A 20,620-nucleotide genomic window follows, 5' to 3' on the forward strand; every position below is an offset into this window, starting at 1 on the left:
CTTCATTTTAATTTGAAAAAGGACGGATTGGCACAGTGCAACACCTGTGAAAAAGCTATTACTGCCAAAGGAGGATGCACAACAAACATGACTAAACACCTTCGCATGCATGGTATAATAATTAATGAGTGTACTGTGTTTAACTCGTTGCGTCGCTCTCCTGCTCCCGTCGCTTCCTCCACTTCTTCGGACAGTCAACCATCAGCCAGCAACTCCTCGTTGCAAACGGAATCAGGTACATGAAAATTATGTTTGTCTTATTCTTAGGTTAACAGACTAGCTAAAGTTATAGACCACCAATTGCTAAAACTGTGTCAAATCTGTTCATAGTTGTTGAACGCTCACAGAGTGACGCTAACGTTAGCCAGTCTGAGCCTGCTGCTGTTGCTACGTTAACCAGCCAGCGACCCCAGCCAGCAGAGTCGTTTCTTCAACCAGCAAAGAAACAACGTGACACCCCATTCACTGTGGCAGCAAGGGGGAAGCTGTCAGCGGAGCAAATAGCAGAGTGCCACAGAAAAGTAACAGCCTATGTGGTGAAAAGGCTGCACCCCCTTTCAGATGTCGAATCGCCCACATTTAGGTAAGCAAATAAGAATAACGTTAAGCTAACTAACTTAGCTGGTAGCTACTTGTTATCTACCCCTGACCTAACGTTACAGTAACAGTTCAGGTTTAACTTTATTGACAGATTTGTCTTTGGCACAGTGCTTGTTTCATTTAAAAACATCATAACATATGGACATGTGCTAAAGTGTTTGTGTGTATTTATTGCACATTGCTCTTATGCTCTGTTTAAAAGTTAAATGCTAAGTTAAATTTACTAAAGATATCTTGTTTGTTTTTGTGTTTGCAGGGATATGATCCATTCAATAAACCCAAAGTACAACCCCCCTACAAGGGACTATTTAACTAATACACTGATCCCATCTTGGTACCAGGTTGAAAAATCAAATATAATCTCAGATCTTAGTGAGGTCAACCACATCGCTCTTACTTGTGACGGCTGGACTAGCCTTACGCAAGACCACTACCTAACTGTCACAGTGCACTATTTAGTGGAAGGCAGCATGAGGCAGAAAGTTCTCGCAACAAAAGCTGTGTACACAGCCCAGACAGGAATTGTCGTGGCAGAGGAAATCGGCGACATCCTGAAAGAATTTGGCGTGTTTGATAAAGTAGTAGCCGTTACTGTGGATAATGCGGCCAATATGGACGTAGCTATCAAACGGCTGCAGTTCGTGAAGCTCGGCTGCTTCGCTCATTCACTGAACCTAGCAGCACAAAGTCTGTACTCCAGCAGCTTAGTGGCTCAGTGGACTGCAAAGATTCGGGCCATCATCGTCTGGTTGAAAAGGTCGTCGATGGCAAAGGTGGTTCTACGGGAGAAGCAGGATGTCCTAAGTAAGAATCAATGTCTGAGTTTAATTGAACACCGCAAGGATCAAATTAAAGCAATTCCTCTCTTTTAGTAGTGCACTGCACACATTGTACATTTTGCAGGTATTAACATTGGTAAAACAATGCAACATTACATAAATCTGTCTAATTACACAATATAAAAGTTGCATGTCATATTAATGTCAATTCTCTATGTATTTGTGATTTTCTTGTTCGTGTCAGAGCTTCCTAAACATTCACTAATTCTCGATGTGAGAACAAGGTGGAATTCTCTCTCCCTAATGCTGGAGAGATTCCTTGAACAATACCCTGCAATACAAGCAGCCAGCTTGGATCAACGCCTGAGAAAGAATATGGAGAGGAACAGGTAGAGATAGAAAGATGGATAGGATATAAGAATAAAATTAGACAGCAGTGAACTGAAGTGATAGTCTTAGCCACCAGTACAGAGACCGGTCAGTCTATAATAGAGTATGCTACTAATGGAGGCATGCACCTCTTACACATAGTATAAACAAAGTAATAATGATTATTGTGTGGATGATGTAAAATGCAAATTGAATATAAATATATAAACAAGTTAAGAATGTGCATAAGGTACTAAGAAAGAAGTTAGCACACTGGTTTGCTGTATTATGTAGTGAAATTAATTTAAACTCACTTGTCAAATAGCACTGCTTTTGTTTAAAGAGACCAAAAAAATCAATATTTTGAACTTAGAAAATGTATTCTTTTGCACACAGGCTTGATTGGCTGACAGATGGTGATTTCACCAAGGCAGAAGACTTCATCAGGCTGATGCGAGTTCTTTACACCTGCACACTCTGTGTTTCCACCGAAAAAAGCCCAACAGCTGGACAGATCCTGCCGATCATCCAAAAGCTTGAGAAACACTTCGCTGCTGTAAATGGAGACACAGCATTTGTAGCCGACTTGAAGAAAAGGGTCTGGGGAAACCTGTCTACCCGGTACAAGGTAATGACTGAGGCTATCAAATGAATGAAGATTAAAAATGCATTAAATACTTCTGTTCCTGTGGCTTGATGCAACAGTATTTTTGTTTTTATTGTTTTTAAGAATGAGGACATCAGGTTCTTCTTGGAAGAAGCCACTGCCTTAGATCCGCTTCAAGAATAAGGTGGACAACAACACTGCAGTCTGGGAACGGATCAAGGGGAAGTTGCTGGCAAACTGAGCAGGTGAAATGTCATTCATACACAAATATATATACTGTCTCCCTCAGTCCTTAACATTTTATATTTAATTTGCATTTTACATCATCCACACAGTAATCATTAACACTGTACTGTTTATACTTTTTTAATCACCTTACTACAACAACTCTACTGTTAATCACTTAAGTGCATGCCTTTATTAGCATATATTCTATTATAGACTGTGACAACTCTCTGTACTGGTGGCTAAGGCAGTTCACTGCTGTTTAATTTTATTCTTATATTCTATCCATCTTTCTATATCTACCAGTCCCTCTTCATATTATGTTCTCTGTAGTCAGCAGCAGTCCAGTCATGACCATGCAGAAGAGGTTGGTGTGATGCAGGGCGAGGGAAACCAGGAAGGTGTGGAGACTGAGAGTGAGGAGGAAGAGGAGAATGTAAGTAGATTACTGAAATTATATTTGGTATGTTCTTCTCTAAGTAGATTACTGAAATTATATTTGGTATGTTCTTCTCAGTCATGAAATATGTTTTTAATATGTTTTTTTTTACTGATAACTGTTCTGTGTTTGTTTAGCAGCCTCCTCCTTCCAAACAATCCAAAAAGTCTCCACTGGAGGAGCTTTTTGCTGAGGAGGATGCCATGAAGAGGACCTCACAGGAGAGGTTGATGATGTCCATGGAAGGGCGTGCTGAAAAGGAGATCCAGATGTACCGGGAAACACCACCAACCATCACATCGTCTGACCCTGCTGCCTGGTTCTGGACCCAGAAACAAACTTATCCTTTACTGTCATGTCTGGCCTTCTCATATTTATGTGTCCAGGCCTCCTCAACGCCTAGTGAACGCGTGTTCTCTACTGCAGGAAACACAATCTGTGCGGAAAGGTCACGCTTACTGCCTGAGAAGGCAGACATGATAATCTTCCTCAACAAGAATTGTTTTTGATTTGTCACATGACTGCTCCAGGGTTTGAGTTTGTTTTATTTTGTTTCATATACATCCACCTGGGCTGCAGCTCTTTGTTTTTTAGACTGCTGCCAACTTGTAGTGTTATTTCAGCAAGTTTCAGTTTTACAGTTACAGTTAGGGACCCTCCCTTGTAACTGAATACCCTAGTTACAGTACAGCAACCAAATTAAACTGTATCAAGTCAACTGGCAATGTGAATAAATAAAAATGGCCTGTGTAAAGGCTTTTTCAAATGAAAAAATTCTCTTGTGAAAAATTTGTGTCCTGTTGACCTGCACCTCAAAGAATTGGAATCGAGAATCGTTTAGAACAGGAATCGAAATTGAGAATCGGAATCGGAATCGGAATCGTTAAAATCCAAACGATGCCCAACCCTAGTGACTAGTGTCCGAAATCAACACCCACCAAGCGCCAAATTCGGGTAGATTTTCTATTTGGCGAATAGATCTCAAAAGGCTATCTGCTACACTGGCAGGTAAATGTCTGCACCAAAATAGTCACATAATATAAAAGGTATGTCGAGAGTTTCTACAGCACTTCATCTGTGGTTGCGTTGCTCTGTGTCAGAGACGAGTTTCACATTTACAAAGTGACAGGGACTTCATGGTGAATTCAGGTACACCTTGTAAACTCTGAAATCTACATTGATTTGGATGGCAAAGCATTGGACGCTGACCATGGTGCAGTCAAGTGCACCTTATAAACTCAGTAATCTAGTCGAACAACGAAGGTTGTTTAAAACGGTAAGGTTTCTAATTAAGGTCTGGGCAGCTAAGCTGCCAGGACACTATTGTAATCCTAGGTATTCTTCTTCTTTCTTCTTCCGAGGAAATCATACTTCCCATGGGTGAAAACTCACCAAACTTTGCACAAAGGTCCAGTCTCATGCCAGATATCCTCAGCTGTAAACTCAAGCCAATAATCCTGATGGTGGCGCTACAGCAAGCGTCTAAAGTTCAAAACTTGGAAAATTGATAACAAATCAACCATACGTGCTACAACTTCACAACTTTCATCCAACTGTAGCCCCAATACTGAAGAAACTTTTGTACATTTAAACCTATTAAAAATTATGAAGTTCATCACTCTGTTTTTTTCAAAAACTGTAAAGCTTCTTAAACCTATCTCCTCCCACAGTTTTTGCTCAATTGACACCAAACTTGCTACAGAGCATCTTCAGACTGTCCTACAAAAACTACGTTTCTCAGATTTTTGATTTATCAAAAATTCAGCCTACAGTGCCATCAAAATGTTTGACTGTAAACGGTACTGTAAACATGCAAATTCTTGCTAAATAAATCTTCAATGTTCATGAAAAAAATGACAAAATTCTAGAGTCATGGTAGATGATGTATGGCAAATTTCAGAATTTTATCTCAAAAACTGAATTTTTGACAGCATTTTGAATTTTGCTCTAATGTAAACAATTGGAGTCAATGTAAAAATGGCGATTTTAAACATCAGTTTTTCACTTATGGAGCAAATCAATCATTGTTACAAACAAATTACAAACATCTCCATGCTGTCTAGATGCAATATGTGTATTTTCAGATTTTTGTTATTATTGAGAACAACCTCTCTCAACACACAATTGCAAGAAATTTATGGATTTCACCATCTACAATCAATGAAATCATCAAAAGATTCAGAGAATCTAGTTAAATTTCTGCATGTAAGGGCTAAGGCTGAAACTAACATTAGATATTAACATGATATTAATATGGACTCAAGAACACTTCGGAAAACCATTGTCAGTAAACACAGTTCATTGCTGCATCTACAAATGCAAGTTAAGACTCTACCAGGCAATGTGACAGCCATATATCAACAACATCCATAAACACCACTGACTTCCCTGAGCCCAAGCTCATCTGATATTGACTGACACAAAGTGGAAAAGTGCGCTGTGGTCTGACCAGTCCATCATGGACGTCATGTCTTCGTGATGACTGCTTTTTCAGAGACGCCCCTGCTTATTCCAGCGAGACAATGAGACACATTTTTCACGTATCCCAACAGCGTGGCTTCATAGTAAGAGAGCAGGCACTAGACTGACCTGCCTGCAGTCCAGACCTGTCTCCCTTTGAACATTTGTGGCACATCATGAAGTGCAAAATACAACAACGGAGACCCCTGAATGTTGAGCAACTGAAGTAATATATCAAGCAAGAATGGAAAAGAATTTCACTTTCAATTAGGGATGCACCGAAATGAAAATTTGTGGACGAAGCCGAATATTATTAAACGCTTGGCTGAATACCGAGTACCAAATACCAAATATCATTGTTTAGTTTTTCATTAGTTTTTGCAGATGAATCCCCTCCAGATTAGTGTTGTCACGGTACCAAAATTGGGACCCACAGTGCGATACCAATGAAAATACCATGGTTCTGAGTAGTATCACGATACCACAGCGAAAATGAGGCAGATGTGCCTTTTGTCATTTATGAAAAGATAAATCACTTTTCTATAATACATCAATGATATTTTAATGGAATAAATTACTTATTGACTTATGCATACTTCAAAAACAGCGTCAATAAGTGATTAACATTGGGGGGATCAAAATAAAATAAATAGGCCTAAATAAAATAAAAATCAACCAGCCACCCTCCTCCCCTGACAAGTAAAGAACAGTCCCTTCATAAGTAATGAACAGTCCCTAAAGTGCGGTGAGGTTTGTGTGCCGTTACTGCCAGAAAGAGAGAAATGTGAAAGGCTCGTTTCTCCTCTGACACATCACATACCTGTGTTCGGCTGGCTCGGCTGTTCAGGTACTTCTGGGCAGTCATGACACCAAGAAGAGGATATTATTGGAACCGACTTCTCCGTCGCCCGATAAGCCGATGGCCGCCTTATTTGACAGGAATACATTAATGTTACTGTCTGTGTCTGTGACCCCCGTTCAACCCACAATCGGTGGGATTCGCCTTTCGTTTCTGCTGCTGGTTGAAATCTGTAGGCTGCTCGCACAGCGTGCTGAATGATTTAAGCCTATTTTGCTCGCTCAAAACTATTTTTAGTCGCAAATGCGATAGGCTTGGGCGACTGGACGAATATATTGCCAATCGCCCATCGGCTGAGTCCATCAGGGTTGGTTTCATTTTTGGCGATTTTTTGGGCGATTTTTGTCATTTTATTTTGCTAAATTAATGGTCTGTCTCCACAGAATTCAACTCGGTACATATAGTCCATAATAACTATGTAGAGCACAATTCAAAGTGTGTGCGTATTGGAACTGGCAGCTTCACACTGATTTCCGACGAGTCTTTCACAAAACACGTCAGTGATGGCGGAGCTGAAAGTTACGGCCGGGGTCCACCGGCAACGGGAGCGGTGCGACACGTCTGCAGCGTGACTCCCGTAGCAGCTCACCCCCCTGTTAATCAATTACACCGGCAACGGGAGCGGCGCTACAACCCTCGTCTGCCGAGCGACAACTCTCTATTTTAGGATGCTCTTCTATTTTTGTCGCGCTACGCTCCCCTACCGACCCTCCAGCAGATAAAAACTACATGAAATAGTGTGCTAAACGAGCACAATGTGTTTTTAAATGAATAAACCATTATCAGAGGTGATATGTGATGATTTTTTTTCATGCATTTACCCATGTTTATCCGTGACATTGTGTAAATGTCCGTGGCGGACATTTGAAAGCGAGTAGATGACAAACAGTAGGCTACAGTAAACTTGTAGATTACTCAAATTATGTAATAACTTAGGTGGAAAATGCTTTAACTATCATGGTTCAGCAAACAGTAAACAAGACGCTTGACGTGACGCTTACGTTTGCAGCCGGAGGAACCCGGCCGTAACGTGAATTCATATGCGTATATGGTTAACAATGTTACCCGCCGTGCTAAACACCCTCTCTGATGGCGTGCTTGTTGCCGGTATGCATAGATATTTCCGTGCCATGTTGGACATGAGTGGACTCGCACAGCACGCTGCTTTTTTTTGCTGCATTCATGTGGTGTCGGGAGATCCGAGTTGCCGAGTTGTTTTTCTGACATGAGGTGGCGTTAATGTGAATTATCCCATTCTGAAAGTCATTTTTCGATTCTTTCCGACATCACATGAATGCAACATCCCCCCTCTTTTTTTTTTTCTCCACCACACACACAACTGCCGAATATGTCGGCAACCGCTGGTTGATGGGCTGACGGTGGCCGATTGGAAATTTTTAACATATCGCCCAACCCTAAAATGCGAGTGCCGTGACGGACGGATCGCCACACTACCGACATTTTATTCCGCCCGTCACGGCACGCCGTTTGATTGCGTTATCAAAACGCTGCTATTATTAATTTATTAACTTACTCCACCTAATACCAAATGTGTTTTTTTTTTTTTTGCAATATTCGGCCGAATATATTCGGTTACCGAATATTCGTTGCATCCCTACTTTCAATACTTAAACAATTAGTGTCCTCAGCTCCCAAACACATACTGAGTGTTGTTCAAAGAAAAGGTGATGTCACACAGTGGTAAACATGTTCCTGTCCCGACTTTTCTGGATTATGTTGCAGGCATCAAATTCAGAATGAGTGTATATTTTTAAAAGGATAATAACGTTTATGAGTTTGGACATTAATATCTTGTCTTTGGACTGAATTTAACAGAATGTAGGTCAGAAGAATCTGCAAATTACTGCAGTTTCTTGGCCTAGTATGACCTGTTGCCTTTTGGGAAGGTGTTTGTAGGCTACATTAAAACCAGAAACATTGCATATGAATATTTCTATAACAAAAATAGAAGCTAGTGGGCAAAATATTACTTCAGTCCCAAGCAAGAAGACTGTTTCTGTCTTTGACACTAACAGTATTGTCTGTTGGAAATTAATGAAAAGAAATGTACCTTATGCATTTGTTCTCTTTCCACTGTACCAAACTCGCACCAAACTGTTACTCCAAACAATGACTTCTGCTTAATATGACACCACTACTGGAATACAAGGGTAACTAAAACTTTAACTCCAAGGCCTCAATAGATGATATATATTTTGGGAAATTGGGTTAACTAGCCAGGTTTTTGGTTGCCATAAACTCACACTGGTCAAACCCTCATTCAATCCCAAATTACCACATGATCTGCAACATTCTTGTGTGTCACTGAGAAGTGATTACAACCCCTCTACACAATAAATGTCTGTCAGAACCTCACCAAATGACAGGCAGAGAAGCACGGCAGGGGTATCTGATATCCTGCAGCTGCTAGCAGAGGCCCTGTTTTTGTAGGAATCTATTCACTGCTACAAGCAGGAGAAAGTGGAGATATGGAACATTTGTGTTGTCATTCCCATGTTAGGAAACCTGTGGTGTGGAGTGGAGTTACCCCAATGTTAACCTGGAATTTGTAATATCTGACTGGGCACTGGCAGCTTTAGTTGTGCTGGGAAATCTGATAGAAAATGAACTAAGTGTATAAAAAGCAATACTTTTAATAACTTTTATAAACAGAGCTTTTGAGGTGGATGGACTTTAACTAGATGAAGAAAATAAAAGACTACTACCCCCTGGTAATATACATGTTTTTATTTATTTGTTTTTGAAGGGATTACACTGTTCCACATTGAGAAAGTGCAGTTAGTCTGATATAATTTTGATTACTCACTGATGTCCAATGATCCCCGGTTAATGCTACAGTATTTGCACTTTTCAGTAGTTCCAGTTTAGTGTCTTAATCTGATTCAAACAGGTCATGTGTGTGTGAAACTATTGTTCCCTGTGACAGTAAGACATGACTGGTCACAACATGCCAACCTGATGACGTCCCCTAAATACATAATATACTTCTGTGGTGGTGTGTCTGTGTCACTCTGCAGTTACACATCCTCCAAAGCACTAGTCAGTGGTGGAGCTTCTGTTAAGTGCCGTAAAGTTTGACTGATTCAAAACACACCTAAAACACACATTAAACATGGCTTAATAGAGACTATTTCAAATACAAGTACAAAAATTGGCTTCATTATAACTCGCAGGATTCACAGACAAACACATTTTCCTCTCAAATACAACATGCTAACATTATTAGCACAAGCCTATGGCATTTAACAATATATAAATTACCAGGGCTATACCTGGTCGCACGTGCGACATATGCGATGGAAAAAAAATGTTTGTGTAATGAATTTATTCGCCTAGTAGCATGCGTGCGACAGACTGCTTGCGAGCCACTTGTGTGTGTGTGCACACCATGGTCTGTTTTTTTTCTCGTTTTTTCACTAGATGACAAGAGCATTCACTGCCGCGCATTGCCTGGCAGCTAGGTGAGTTGGTTCATTAGCGTAATGAACGGAGGGAAAGCTCTTGTCATCTAGTGTCTTTGTCTCTGTGGGGGAGGCAGGGCTATGGGCTACACACACACAGTGCGGTCTGCGTGAGGGGGAGACGAGGTGGAGAAAAAAGAGAGTTGAGCGTAACCTGAATAACAAACTGGGGCTAGCTGTGAGGCTAGCAGAGCGTTAGCCGCAGCATGACCGGAGGGAATTTTGTAATTTGGACGAGCCGGTATGCCGGGTTTGTTCTAAAACCATCTCAACAAAAAGAACGAATATGACCAACTTAACTGCACACCTGAGAGTGAGTTTTTTTTGTATTTATAAGGTCTTTATTTATTTTGGTATTTTTACGTGTTATTTCGGATATTTAAATTTTCTTATTTGCATTCCTAAATATTCTTGTTAAATAAATGTTTATTTCTCTTTAAAAGGGTGTACTTGCATCATTATGCCTTTATCATTATATAAGTTTAAAAAATGGTCTAAAAACAGCAAAATTACAACAATAATAAAAATGGTCTTAAAAGTACAATATTACGCAATATTATCGCTTATCGCAATAATTTCTGACGCAATTAATCGCCCAGCAAAATTTGTTATTGTGACAGGTGCTACAAACTTTCTGGCCCGTGCTACAAAATTATCACCCTCTGTAGCACCAGTGCTATGGGCTAAAAAAGTTAACCTACAGCCCTGTTTACTCATATAAAACCTGGAACAACAGCAACATTTAATAAAGGTATGGTTACAAAATGCAGTACCATTACAACCCACAAGGTTCACCAACAAATTAATTGTCTTATACTAGACAAGTTTTCTCTACAAACACAGCATGCTAACATTATGAGCACAAGTCTATGGCAATTTACATTGCATAAATTAGCCTAGCAGCTAACAGAATTTTTCTCTACTCATGAAGCCAGGATAAATCACACACAGAACTTAAAATGCAGGTCTGTAGTCAGTTTCCACCCATTTAACAGGGCTGTAGTTAACTTCTTTGATTTCATGTCATTCACAGGTCTGTGGTGATTTGCACAATCCAAAATACTGCTTTGTCGTCTTTGAGGGTTGTGGTTGCCCACTGATATCAGTCTGATTTGCTGCACCCGTGTGCTCAGCTTTTAGGAGGGAGCTTAAACTTGAAGTACTTTGATAATATTTTGATTTCAATTGACACAAGGTGCAGATTAATTGTGACATGTCAACTGAACCTACTGGGTGTTTTTCAAAGTGAAAGGAGCCATTTAAAAATGCAGTGGTGTCTTAAGCCCTTTTAAACAGGAATTGTGCAAATTTGCAGGAAAGCCCAATCAGTCTTCTTTCAGCATTGGCAGTGTAAAAGCAAAATCAGGGAGTGCAGCAAAATGCCGCCTACCTACTTTTGTTACAGAATGTGCCTTTTTCGGGGCAATGGGGGGCGAGAGCAAGTAACTAGGGCTGACCTTCGAATCCATTTATGGACATTCAAAGCTTCGGAGCTCAGAACGATTCACAACAATTCAATTCATATTGAACACTAAATTAAAACCCTCAGCGCACACTGCAGCACAATCAAACAGATGCGCACTTCAGAGCATCAGAAGTGTCTCTGACACCAGACTCAGAGCGGACCGGTGGAACTGGAAAATGCATATTTTACATCAATAAAATCTATTTTATCATTATTTTGAGTCACATTGTTGAAAGAATTTAGTCATCTGTGTTCAAGCAGGATAATAGCAGGTCTCCATTGTGCGTCAGGCTTTCTATTTCCTTGTCGGAGATTTTTTTAATTACATGATATATAGGCTATTCTCCCTTAACTCACCAGTAAAAAATACCTTTATCCATTTCAAATAACCAGTGGCAATAATATACCACACATCTGATGACCTCTTCTGCCAGCTCTGAGTGCGCTTGTTGTCAGTATTGGACTGGTGGGGGTTAGTGTTGCGTTTAAGGCCTCCCCCAAAAAAACGTGAAAAAAAAGCGCCGAAGCTTCGAATTTTTTTTCCCACAATCGAATCCCGTGCCATCGAACAAAGCTTCGATGCTTCGAATTTTTTTGGGTCAGCCCTACAAGTAACAAAACGTGTAACTCAGCATGTGACGTAAACAGTGACGTGGGAGGGAAGCCGCGGCTAGTCAGTCCTTCGGCGATTCTCTCGTAAGTTGGCCTGTCCCTCACCGTCCCTGTCATCTGACGGTTAATGGCCTCTTCGTTTGCCAGGACAAGGAGGACCCGCAATTCCTTGTCTCCCCAGTTGCTCATCTTTACAGTGTCTGTCAGGTGTGCATTTCCCTCTTGCTACTAGCTGCTCGCTAATTCCTGCTCTCAGCTGTTTCCTGTTTATCCACCGCCAGTGGGTCGCACGTGTGGCGTCATCAACAGCTCCTCCCACAAGTCATCAACAGCTCCTCCCACAAGTCATCAACAGCCCCTCCCGTGGTGGAAGGGCGCCTCTTTCTGTCTAAACCAAAAAGGCTCTGCCAATATGACTACCCTACAAGGCCGAAAATCGGGCACCTCGGATCAACTCACCAATCCGGCTCTGTGTCTAAACACTCACAGCTTGCCAGCAAAACAGCCCATCATTCGCAGAAAATCTAGCAGTGTAAAAGGGGCTTTATTTTCCATCACTGCAGCAGCAGGAAGCAGCTTGACTACAAGTGAGGGTTTGTCGGAGAGACAAAATAGCAGCATGCAAAAAAAGAAAAGCATTTTGTGCAGACCTTAATCACATTGTGATCAACATGTTAACACTGACAGCCCTTTTTCTTAGGTTTACCAATAAAACAGGGCATTCAGGTAGCATTTAAGTGAGCCTAAAAGTCAAACCCAAAACCAAAAAGGTGGTCAAAGTGAGTTAGACTGACAGAGGTAGGTTTTCCTCTCTCCTGCAAGTCAAAGTTTGCATCATTTCAAATCTAGGCCATATGAGGACAAGGACAGAACCCTCCTGTTTGTACCTTACAGGTCAGCCAGAGTTATATTGTAAAGAGTGCAGCTCCAGCAGAAGCTAGCAGCAGAGTTTCTTAGCATTATTTACAGTCATTTTAAGGACCCTTGTTGATGTATATGGGTCTGTTGTCTAGCAGCAATGAGGTAATTAAAACCAGACTTGTTTTTAAAGTCACAATGCTAGAAAAACAGGAATCAGGAACATCAGGAAAGGCTCTATCCGACAAGATCAACTAATGTCTAAAACTAAAACTGGCACCAGCTGCATTCTTAGTGAGTGAGCTGCTCTACAATAAGTCATCAGGAAGTATGTCAGGATATGACAAATACGAAACATTAGTTTTTACTTTGGGGGTAAGTGAAGGTAAAGGGGACTCTTGCTAAATTATCTGCTCCATCCATTCTGTCAGCAGATGCTGCAATTTCTGTTGCACTGAAGTAACATTCCATGATGAAATCCGCCTTCATGGCTACATGTAAACAAAGCATCTACTCTTGAATGTGGCCTGCAAGTTTATGTAGTTCTCCTGATAATCCTATCATCAATCCACCAAATTCTACTGTGGTGCGCAGCAGCAATGAGCAGCCTGAACTGAGACTTCATGTTTCAATTTTATCAATCTAAGCACAGCTCATAAAACAAGCTCCTGAGTCCTGAAGACAAAAGGTCTTGCTTCACTTCCATAAGGAGGGCATTTGTGCACAAAGTTAAGCCACGTTAAATTGCCAGATGATTGAATAGAGTTTGGCATGAAGTTTATTCTACATAGACACTTGACAATCGGCCACAGCCCTAATGACACCGTCCAAAGCCAACTGTGTCTCTACAGTCTATCCTAGTTGACTCCCTGCCCCTCCCATTCTGTTGGACAAACCAGCCTCTATCTTTTTAGAAACACTGAAACTTTTCAGCTGACTGCAGCTCACTGAATCTTTAGAATCTTCTTCAAAAAAAGACAACAGCAAATGTTCTATGTCATTGACAAAACATCACCTTGGTGTCTGTGAATGTGTTCTTCATAAAGTTTCACCTTGATGAGATGTTTATGTGCGTGCGTGCGTGCGTGCGTGCTTTGAGCAATGCACAAAACACAAACAAAAGCCTATTTCTCATCTAAGTATGTTAAATAAATAAATAAACTGTAGTCATTATATATGAACGTTATTTTTCATAAATCCCTTTTTAAAAAACGTAATGTTATATAACACTACAAGTATATTATTCAAAATGCAATATAGCCTGTGCTATGAATTACCACAGAACTACAAGTGACCACAGGCATACCAAACCCAAACGACGAACAGCCCAGAAAACGAGGTGAGAGTGTAAACTACAAGTGCTGCTAACTGTAGATGCTAGCAGCTCATGGAAAAACAGACGTTTGTTATAATATTAAGGAACTGCAACGTGAGATTAACTACAGTGTAATAAAGTCACTATAAACTCATGACATGCGCTTTAACCTCCTATGGAAATACTACCGTGAATGAAGAAAAAAACGGCCCAGTGATTTTACTGCTGAGAAAAAAAGCCCAGGTTGGGGCACTCACCCCTGTTGGAAGTGAACAGAACAGGGTCGCTCCTCATCGTGAAGTCAAACTCATCTAATCCCCCAGCAGCTCCTCAGCAGCAGTACAATCCACACAGAGATACTTTAAGCCGTTTCTTTCTTCACTTTCTACCTCCACTAAGTCCTTTTCTTCTGGGCCGGCCACTCAAACGGTTTTCTGTTCCTTTCAAAGGATTTTCGGGATCTCTCTCCTCCTCCCTTCTTTCCCTCGTCCCCTCCTCCCCTCTGATTCTCCAAATATCTCTCTCTCTCGCTCTCTCTCTCGCTGTCCCGCAAACTGCCTGCATGGATACTTAAGTTGCATTTAAAGACCATGGGAAATAACAGAATTCCCTGCCTGGGTGGTTTGTTAGTTACTTAGTTACTTAGACAGACAGACAGACAGATAGACAGACAGACAGACAGACAGACAGACAGACAGATAGATAGATAGATAGATAGATAATCCAGAGGTAAATTAAAGCACCCAGGACTACTACTACTTATGATTACGGTGGTGCAACTTTAGCTGGTTGATAGTGCAAGTATTGCAATGCAAGGTGATTAAGAGCAACAAGTAGAATAAGAGCAGTGTAGGTGTAATGAATATTTTGCTGTGGATAAATGTAAATGCAATTGAAGATAAATACATGTACAGATGCCAGTGCAGATACAGATTTTTTTGTTTGTTTGTTTTGCACAAGGTGCTATAAACAAAAAAAGAAGGATTAAGGAATTTGAATTGGTTTGTGGATGTATAACTTTATCAAGGACCAAACTATAACATTAAAAAAAAGTTGATTTGATTAAGCTTTTACAATAGCCAAATTGCTCAAATTCAATACACAAATATTAGTATGAGGAGGTTGTTTTTTTTGTTTGTTTGTTGTTGTTTTGTTACCAAGCGGTAGCCTACTCTGTCAAATGTGAATTCATTTTAAAAGAATAACAGTAATGATGAAAACATTAATATTAACAGCAGGAAAAAATAAATCTGATATAGTCTGGTTTGCATTTCTTCTTTTTCATTCTTTTCAGTACTAAATAAGAAAATACATGGTCCTCTTTGTTACAGACTATATCAGCTATGGCACATAAATAGAGTGCTTCAGGGATGAGGTTTCTCTGTAGGCTGATGCAGAAGTTAGTGTCGCCCTGGTTAAAAAAAAAAAAAAAAAACGGAATTTTTCCATTGAAATTTGGATTATTGCAGAAAATAAGCTCTTTGGCAAACAAATTATTATGATACTTACACATTTTGTTCAGCAAGATAATCTTCACAAATTACCGCATCTTTTATGATCTTTGAAGCCTAAATGCAATCGCCAGAAGTAAAAAGCTAACATCAGGCTATAAACGAACCACACCACAGTCGCATGTCACCACCACAAGGCTGTAAATCTATGTTTGGCGGGATGACAGCCACCTGTTAGCAACCGCCTTTTTAATGATACATAGAAGCTTCAGAATTCACAGTGGGATATTTACTGACGTATTTTATGTTGTAGAACAAAACCTATAAGTCTCTTCAGCTTGTGCTAACCACAGACCTTATTTCTGACATCTAACCAAAAACACATTTAAAAAACCCATTGACTTTGAGACAAGGGAACCAGGTGTGCTAAAATGCTAACTCATTTCCAGGTTTTAGGACTCACTCGCTGGGCACTCTTTGCAGAAGTCTCAAAGTGAGATTACCTGATTGCACTTGAAGGCCACTTTATTCCTTCCCTCCTATGTCTCTCTGTCTGGACAGTCTGTCACAAGTGGCCCTCCACTGGTTCACGCTCATTTTTCGCAATGTACATTATAAAGATCTGAATATACTTTGAGGACAGGAGGATGAGACACACAACAGTATAACAACAGACAGATGTAGACAGAAATATTACGAATAAAATGACACTGAGGTGAGAATGAGTGTTGTAATTCAAATTCCTTTATTGGTGGGTGAGCAGGACTTTTAAAGAAGTTTTGATTTTATGAGAAAACGCCTTTTAAAATGTTACTCTCTAACAGTCCTACCTTCCTACCTCCAGTGGTCTCTCAGATTACTTTTTATTTGTCTATTCAGTTTAGTCACATCAATAATCAAAATCAGGAAAAAAAAGACTGAAAAAGTATGTTTGTCAGTATATCAGCACCTCTAATATGCCCTCAGACTCATACCTTATAGTAACAGTCTTCGACATGTCTATTTAGCTAAAGGAGATCTCTTTAATTGATACTCTATGGGATTCTTTACCTGCACTAAGCCTTGATGTGTTACCTCCTTACTATTAACTGTGTGCATTTTTAACGATCTACACATTAAAATTCAGTTTACTCCTTCATTGCTTGGACGTTACTCTGGAAAAAAAATGTGTAAATGCAAGTGATTCTGCGTCTGTAAACCCTCTGCACTGTTGCAAAAGTTTGATCTATTAAAAGAAAATTCTAACCCTGTAACTTCAAAACTCAGATTAGTCTTACCTAGTTTTAGTCACATTTTGCCACATACAGGAGAGAAGCAAAGAAACAAAAGAGAGTAAGAGGCTAGCTCTCCGACTAACACTTCATTACCATAAGCTGCGGATTCCCCACATCCCCCAGGGGCAGGAGCCAGTCTGAGTTCAATATCCCATCTGCCACCAGGGGAGGAGGAGAAGGAGGAGGGGGGGGATACTGTGTTTTTCCTTTTTTCTTTAGGGCTGCACTTTCTCAGTGAGGAACCTGAGACTGAGGGAGGGAACAGTGTGGAGAGGAAGAATAATGTCCCAGCTCACCTTTCAATTCCACCAGTTAAAGGAGAACCACAGAATGGCAGAGTAGGTTGTTAAAGTGTATTCCCCTAAAGGATAATTACTATAATGTTCCTGTAACTGATCTCGTCCTGTAAGGAATGTGTGTGTGTGTGTGTGTGTGTGTGTGTGTGTGTGTGTGTGTGTGTGTGGTGTTCAGTTATGAATATATTGCAAAAAAAATTCATACCCATTTTCCACCAAAATTAGCACATGTACGTGGATTTTTTAAACATGGAAAAAAACTAAACATAGGCTACAGACTCCATTACTATTGCCAGTAGACCAAAGCCATATACACTGCTCTGCAACAGACGAGCACACTTTGAACCCCAATCCATCGATGACACAAAACTTAAATGTAAAGTCTACACAAATGCCACAGATTATCAAACTGACATAAAGACTTTATGTTCACTTGACACAAATCTCATCCCTCATGAGCTTGACATAATTATAATATGTTAAGTCAACAAGTTTGTGTTTTGAGTTAATTTGACTAAACCCAATTAGTTTACGGCCAATTAACAACACTATCATTGTGCACTTAACATATTGTAAGGTGTTGGGGCTAAATGGGTGGAGTTTCCCAGCATGCCATGAGACAATGTGTTTAAGCCTATAAGCTGAAGAAAACTGTGTTTAAATGTGTTCTAAATCACTCACGTTACTCATTACACAGTGGTTAATGTTTATGTATTTTTTTTCAATGGTTCTAATGGGTTACAGTTAATGTTGTGATAAAAGATATTTTCCACCACAAGTTAAGTCGTATACACAGTTAGTGACGTCCTGCCTGTGTGCAAGTAGGAAAACTAAGGTCTCTACAATATGTAATTACAGGTTAATTAAACTTCAAAAATTGTAAAATGTATACTCTGTTATGTTCATATGACATAGAATAACTGCTCAAACAATAATAAAAGTTATATTAAACTGACAGAAAATTCCTGTCAATGTACTCAAAACTTTACTGAAAAAAGTTACTGTATTGTACTAAACTAAAAGTTTTGAGCGCAAGCTGTTTTAAAAAAAGTATTAAGTTGAGTGAGTAAGTGGGGGTTACCGTGTAGTCTATGCCTCTTTTTTTTTTGGTTGTTTTTACTGGTGTGTCACGTTTGATGTCACGGATAGGATGGAAAACAATAGAAAGCAGCATGGAGTTCTGTGAAAACTTTACTGTGGCCACTTCTTTTTATATTTCTCTTACCTATTCAGTCTCTCTGTCAAACTTTGTTGATGTTTGAGCGTGCCTCGGGAGGAGACGGATGGCAAAGGGGCTACAATTAGCACATTCACCTAGCTGTTGCATGAAAAAGTATGCTGGAGCCCATACTGCAGAGTCATTTTTTCACGGGTGTGAATGCAGATTTTAACCTTTTCCATTACATACAAAAGCCAGATGTTAGCATGTGTTAGTCGGTTTTTTGTGCAGTGGGAAAGGGGCTTTTGTTAATGACCATTTGTTTTCATCAGAATGTATTTCTGTGGTATGTTGCAGCGCATCAAGGCTCTGCCAGTGAGTATGAATCCACACCAGCCTTCTTTGACTGACCATTCAATCATACTAATTGTGCTCAGTAACCTGAAAATACATAACTGAAAATTTATGTTACCATCACTTTGTGACTTCCTTGACAAAGTGCTTTTTTTCCAGAGTGTGTAAAGATTAAGTTAGCATAACGTGGACAATGCATCTGGGCGTAGAAGTCACATGTGCTTTTACCTGTTACCTGTTAGGATTATCTGTGTTAGGGTTGCCAACTCTCACGCATCTGGCGTGTGACACATGCATTCACCTTCCATCTCACGGTCTCACTCTGCCCAACCAATTCTCACGCCAGCGACGAGCGCTGGAAAAAAAAAGGCTGGCCGCTGAGTATTTTAAATTAATTTCAAACAGCTGGCACGCCGGGTGGGCGGAGTATTTGCGCTTTGATTTGGAAGCTCTAGTCTCACAGTCAGCCGGCTATGGGCCGTTTCACGCGCCGGGGAGGACGTGACTTTTCAAGTGAACTGAGAGACGCTTGACTGAACTTGAAGAAAGGTAAGTCGGCTCACTGGTAGTTTGATGTCTTAGGTAGTGCCCGGACCGCATACTGGATGTCCACTGGATCCGTCGCGTGCGCGATTCGGCCGCGGCGTGGACTTGCTCCATCCTGTGCTAGGCGTCAATATCCACTGGAACTTTGGCGGCGCGCACGCGAGCGGCTGGAATTGTCGGATTGCGAGATCATAATGTCATGCGATAATTTGCAGAAACCCTGGAGATATAAAGCAGGGCTGGACTGGGCCAAAAAAATGGCCCTGGCATTTTTGGCCATGGCGGCCCACTGTGATTGGTGAAATGCCATACGCACACACTACACTGTTACCAAAATTAAAATAAACCTGAGTAGTACTCTACGTGCCCTGGAAGGGAGTACCAAGGCTAGAAAATCAATGTGCTCATTCACTTCTCATATATATTCTGGTGGTAATAGATGGCCACGGAGCACACAATGCCTATGGTGAAAGCACTTGCCAAAGAAACTCTACAAGATTTATCATTTCAATTTTTAATAAAATGTGTGCAAGTACAAATAAGATACATAAATGTAGGTATTTTTTTGTCCCAGTCCAGTCCTGGACACAGGTCATTGAAAGTCCTTGAATTGATCTATTTCTGTATGAAATTGCATGAAAACAGGATTTCGCCGTGTGAATTTCAAAATTTTCTCGGGGAGAACACTCCCGGACCCCCCTTGAAATCTTTCTGTTTGTCATAACAGGACATATTACTGGATTTTTTAAGCAGATGACTATACTACCATAGATTGATGAAATCGACCTTGATCTGCGCTGTAAAACAAATATACGTCTATGGACGTATGTGAGGCTTAGGCCTATAGATATGAATATGTAAACATACACTCAGTTCTTCTGTTTGCCACATGTGCATATTAACTCTTTTAAGGTAAAAACAAAACAAAAACATGCCGCCGCGTCCACGTATGTTCGTGACCACGCACGCACAAGCAGATATTACGTCACAAGCTAAAATCTCACTCCAGCCCTCTGACCAAAGTTGGCAACCCTGGCTATGTATTAGTTACCAGAAAACTTATATTAAAAGCCTAGTTTCAATGAAAGGCCCAGTCCCTTGTACTAGCTGGGTGTAGCTTCACATGTTGACAAATGATTGCTCAATAGATAAATGGTCTGTTTGCCGAGCGAGTTCTTTCCGAGTTCTTTGGATGTATAAAACCACAATGTTGGCCAGCCACTTAAGATAACGTTAGTTAGCTCTTTAAATCACACTTAAGTTACAAATATAAATGTTTAAACTTGTCAGTGGAGAAGCTACACATTTTAGCTTGGTTAGATTGTCCACATTTCAATCATTCAGGTAATTTTACTGAAACCATGAGCACCAAAGAATACAGTAATTCATTGAGATTTACCAGCCTGATAAATAAGAGAGTTTGGAAAAAAGGTGGTGACCTCTGAAAATGTCCTAAATTCAGAATATTTG

General features: G+C 40.3%; 2 protein-coding genes across 3 annotated transcripts in view; one reads left to right on the forward strand and one right to left on the reverse strand.

Moving 5' to 3' along the window:
• The window catches only part of LOC126404655 (actin filament-associated protein 1-like), a 135,132-nt gene extending 120,567 nt beyond the window's left edge, over positions 1 to 14,565 (reverse strand). Inside the window, exon 1 of the mRNA XM_050068033.1 lies at positions 14,328 to 14,565. Coding sequence (XP_049923990.1) covers positions 14,328 to 14,364 — 37 coding nt within the window. The 5' untranslated portion in view covers positions 14,365 to 14,565. The remainder of the gene's footprint in view (positions 1 to 14,327) is intronic.
• On the forward strand, positions 2,918 to 3,763 carry LOC126404041 (E3 SUMO-protein ligase ZBED1-like). Of its 2 annotated transcripts, none has more exons than XM_050067004.1 (2): positions 2,918 to 3,016; positions 3,157 to 3,763. In XM_050067004.1, exons 1-2 carry the CDS (start codon positions 2,957 to 2,959, stop codon positions 3,526 to 3,528), a joined length of 432 nt encoding a protein of 143 aa, XP_049922961.1. In that variant the 5' UTR covers positions 2,918 to 2,956; the 3' UTR covers positions 3,529 to 3,763. The 2 variants fall into 2 exon arrangements, with proteins under 2 accessions (XP_049922961.1, XP_049922962.1); XM_050067005.1 differs by having other exon boundaries at positions 2,933 to 3,016; positions 3,160 to 3,763.
• Positions 14,566 to 20,620: the final 6,055 nt, after the last annotated feature.

This window comes from Epinephelus moara, chromosome 17, assembly GCF_006386435.1.
Source record: "Epinephelus moara isolate mb chromosome 17, YSFRI_EMoa_1.0, whole genome shotgun sequence".
NCBI classification, from domain to species: domain Eukaryota; kingdom Metazoa; phylum Chordata; class Actinopteri; order Perciformes; family Serranidae; genus Epinephelus; species Epinephelus moara.

Bases quoted from the DNA above. Each gene is read 5' to 3' on its own strand.
- LOC126404041 (XM_050067004.1), top strand. From the start codon at position 2,957: ATGCAGGGCGAGGGAAACCAGGAAGGTGTGGAGACTGAGAGTGAGGAG. The intron at 3,017-3,156 runs GTAAGTAGATTA...GTGTTTGTTTAG, and splicing joins GTGAGGAGGAAGAGGAGAAT to CAGCCTCCTCCTTCCAAACA.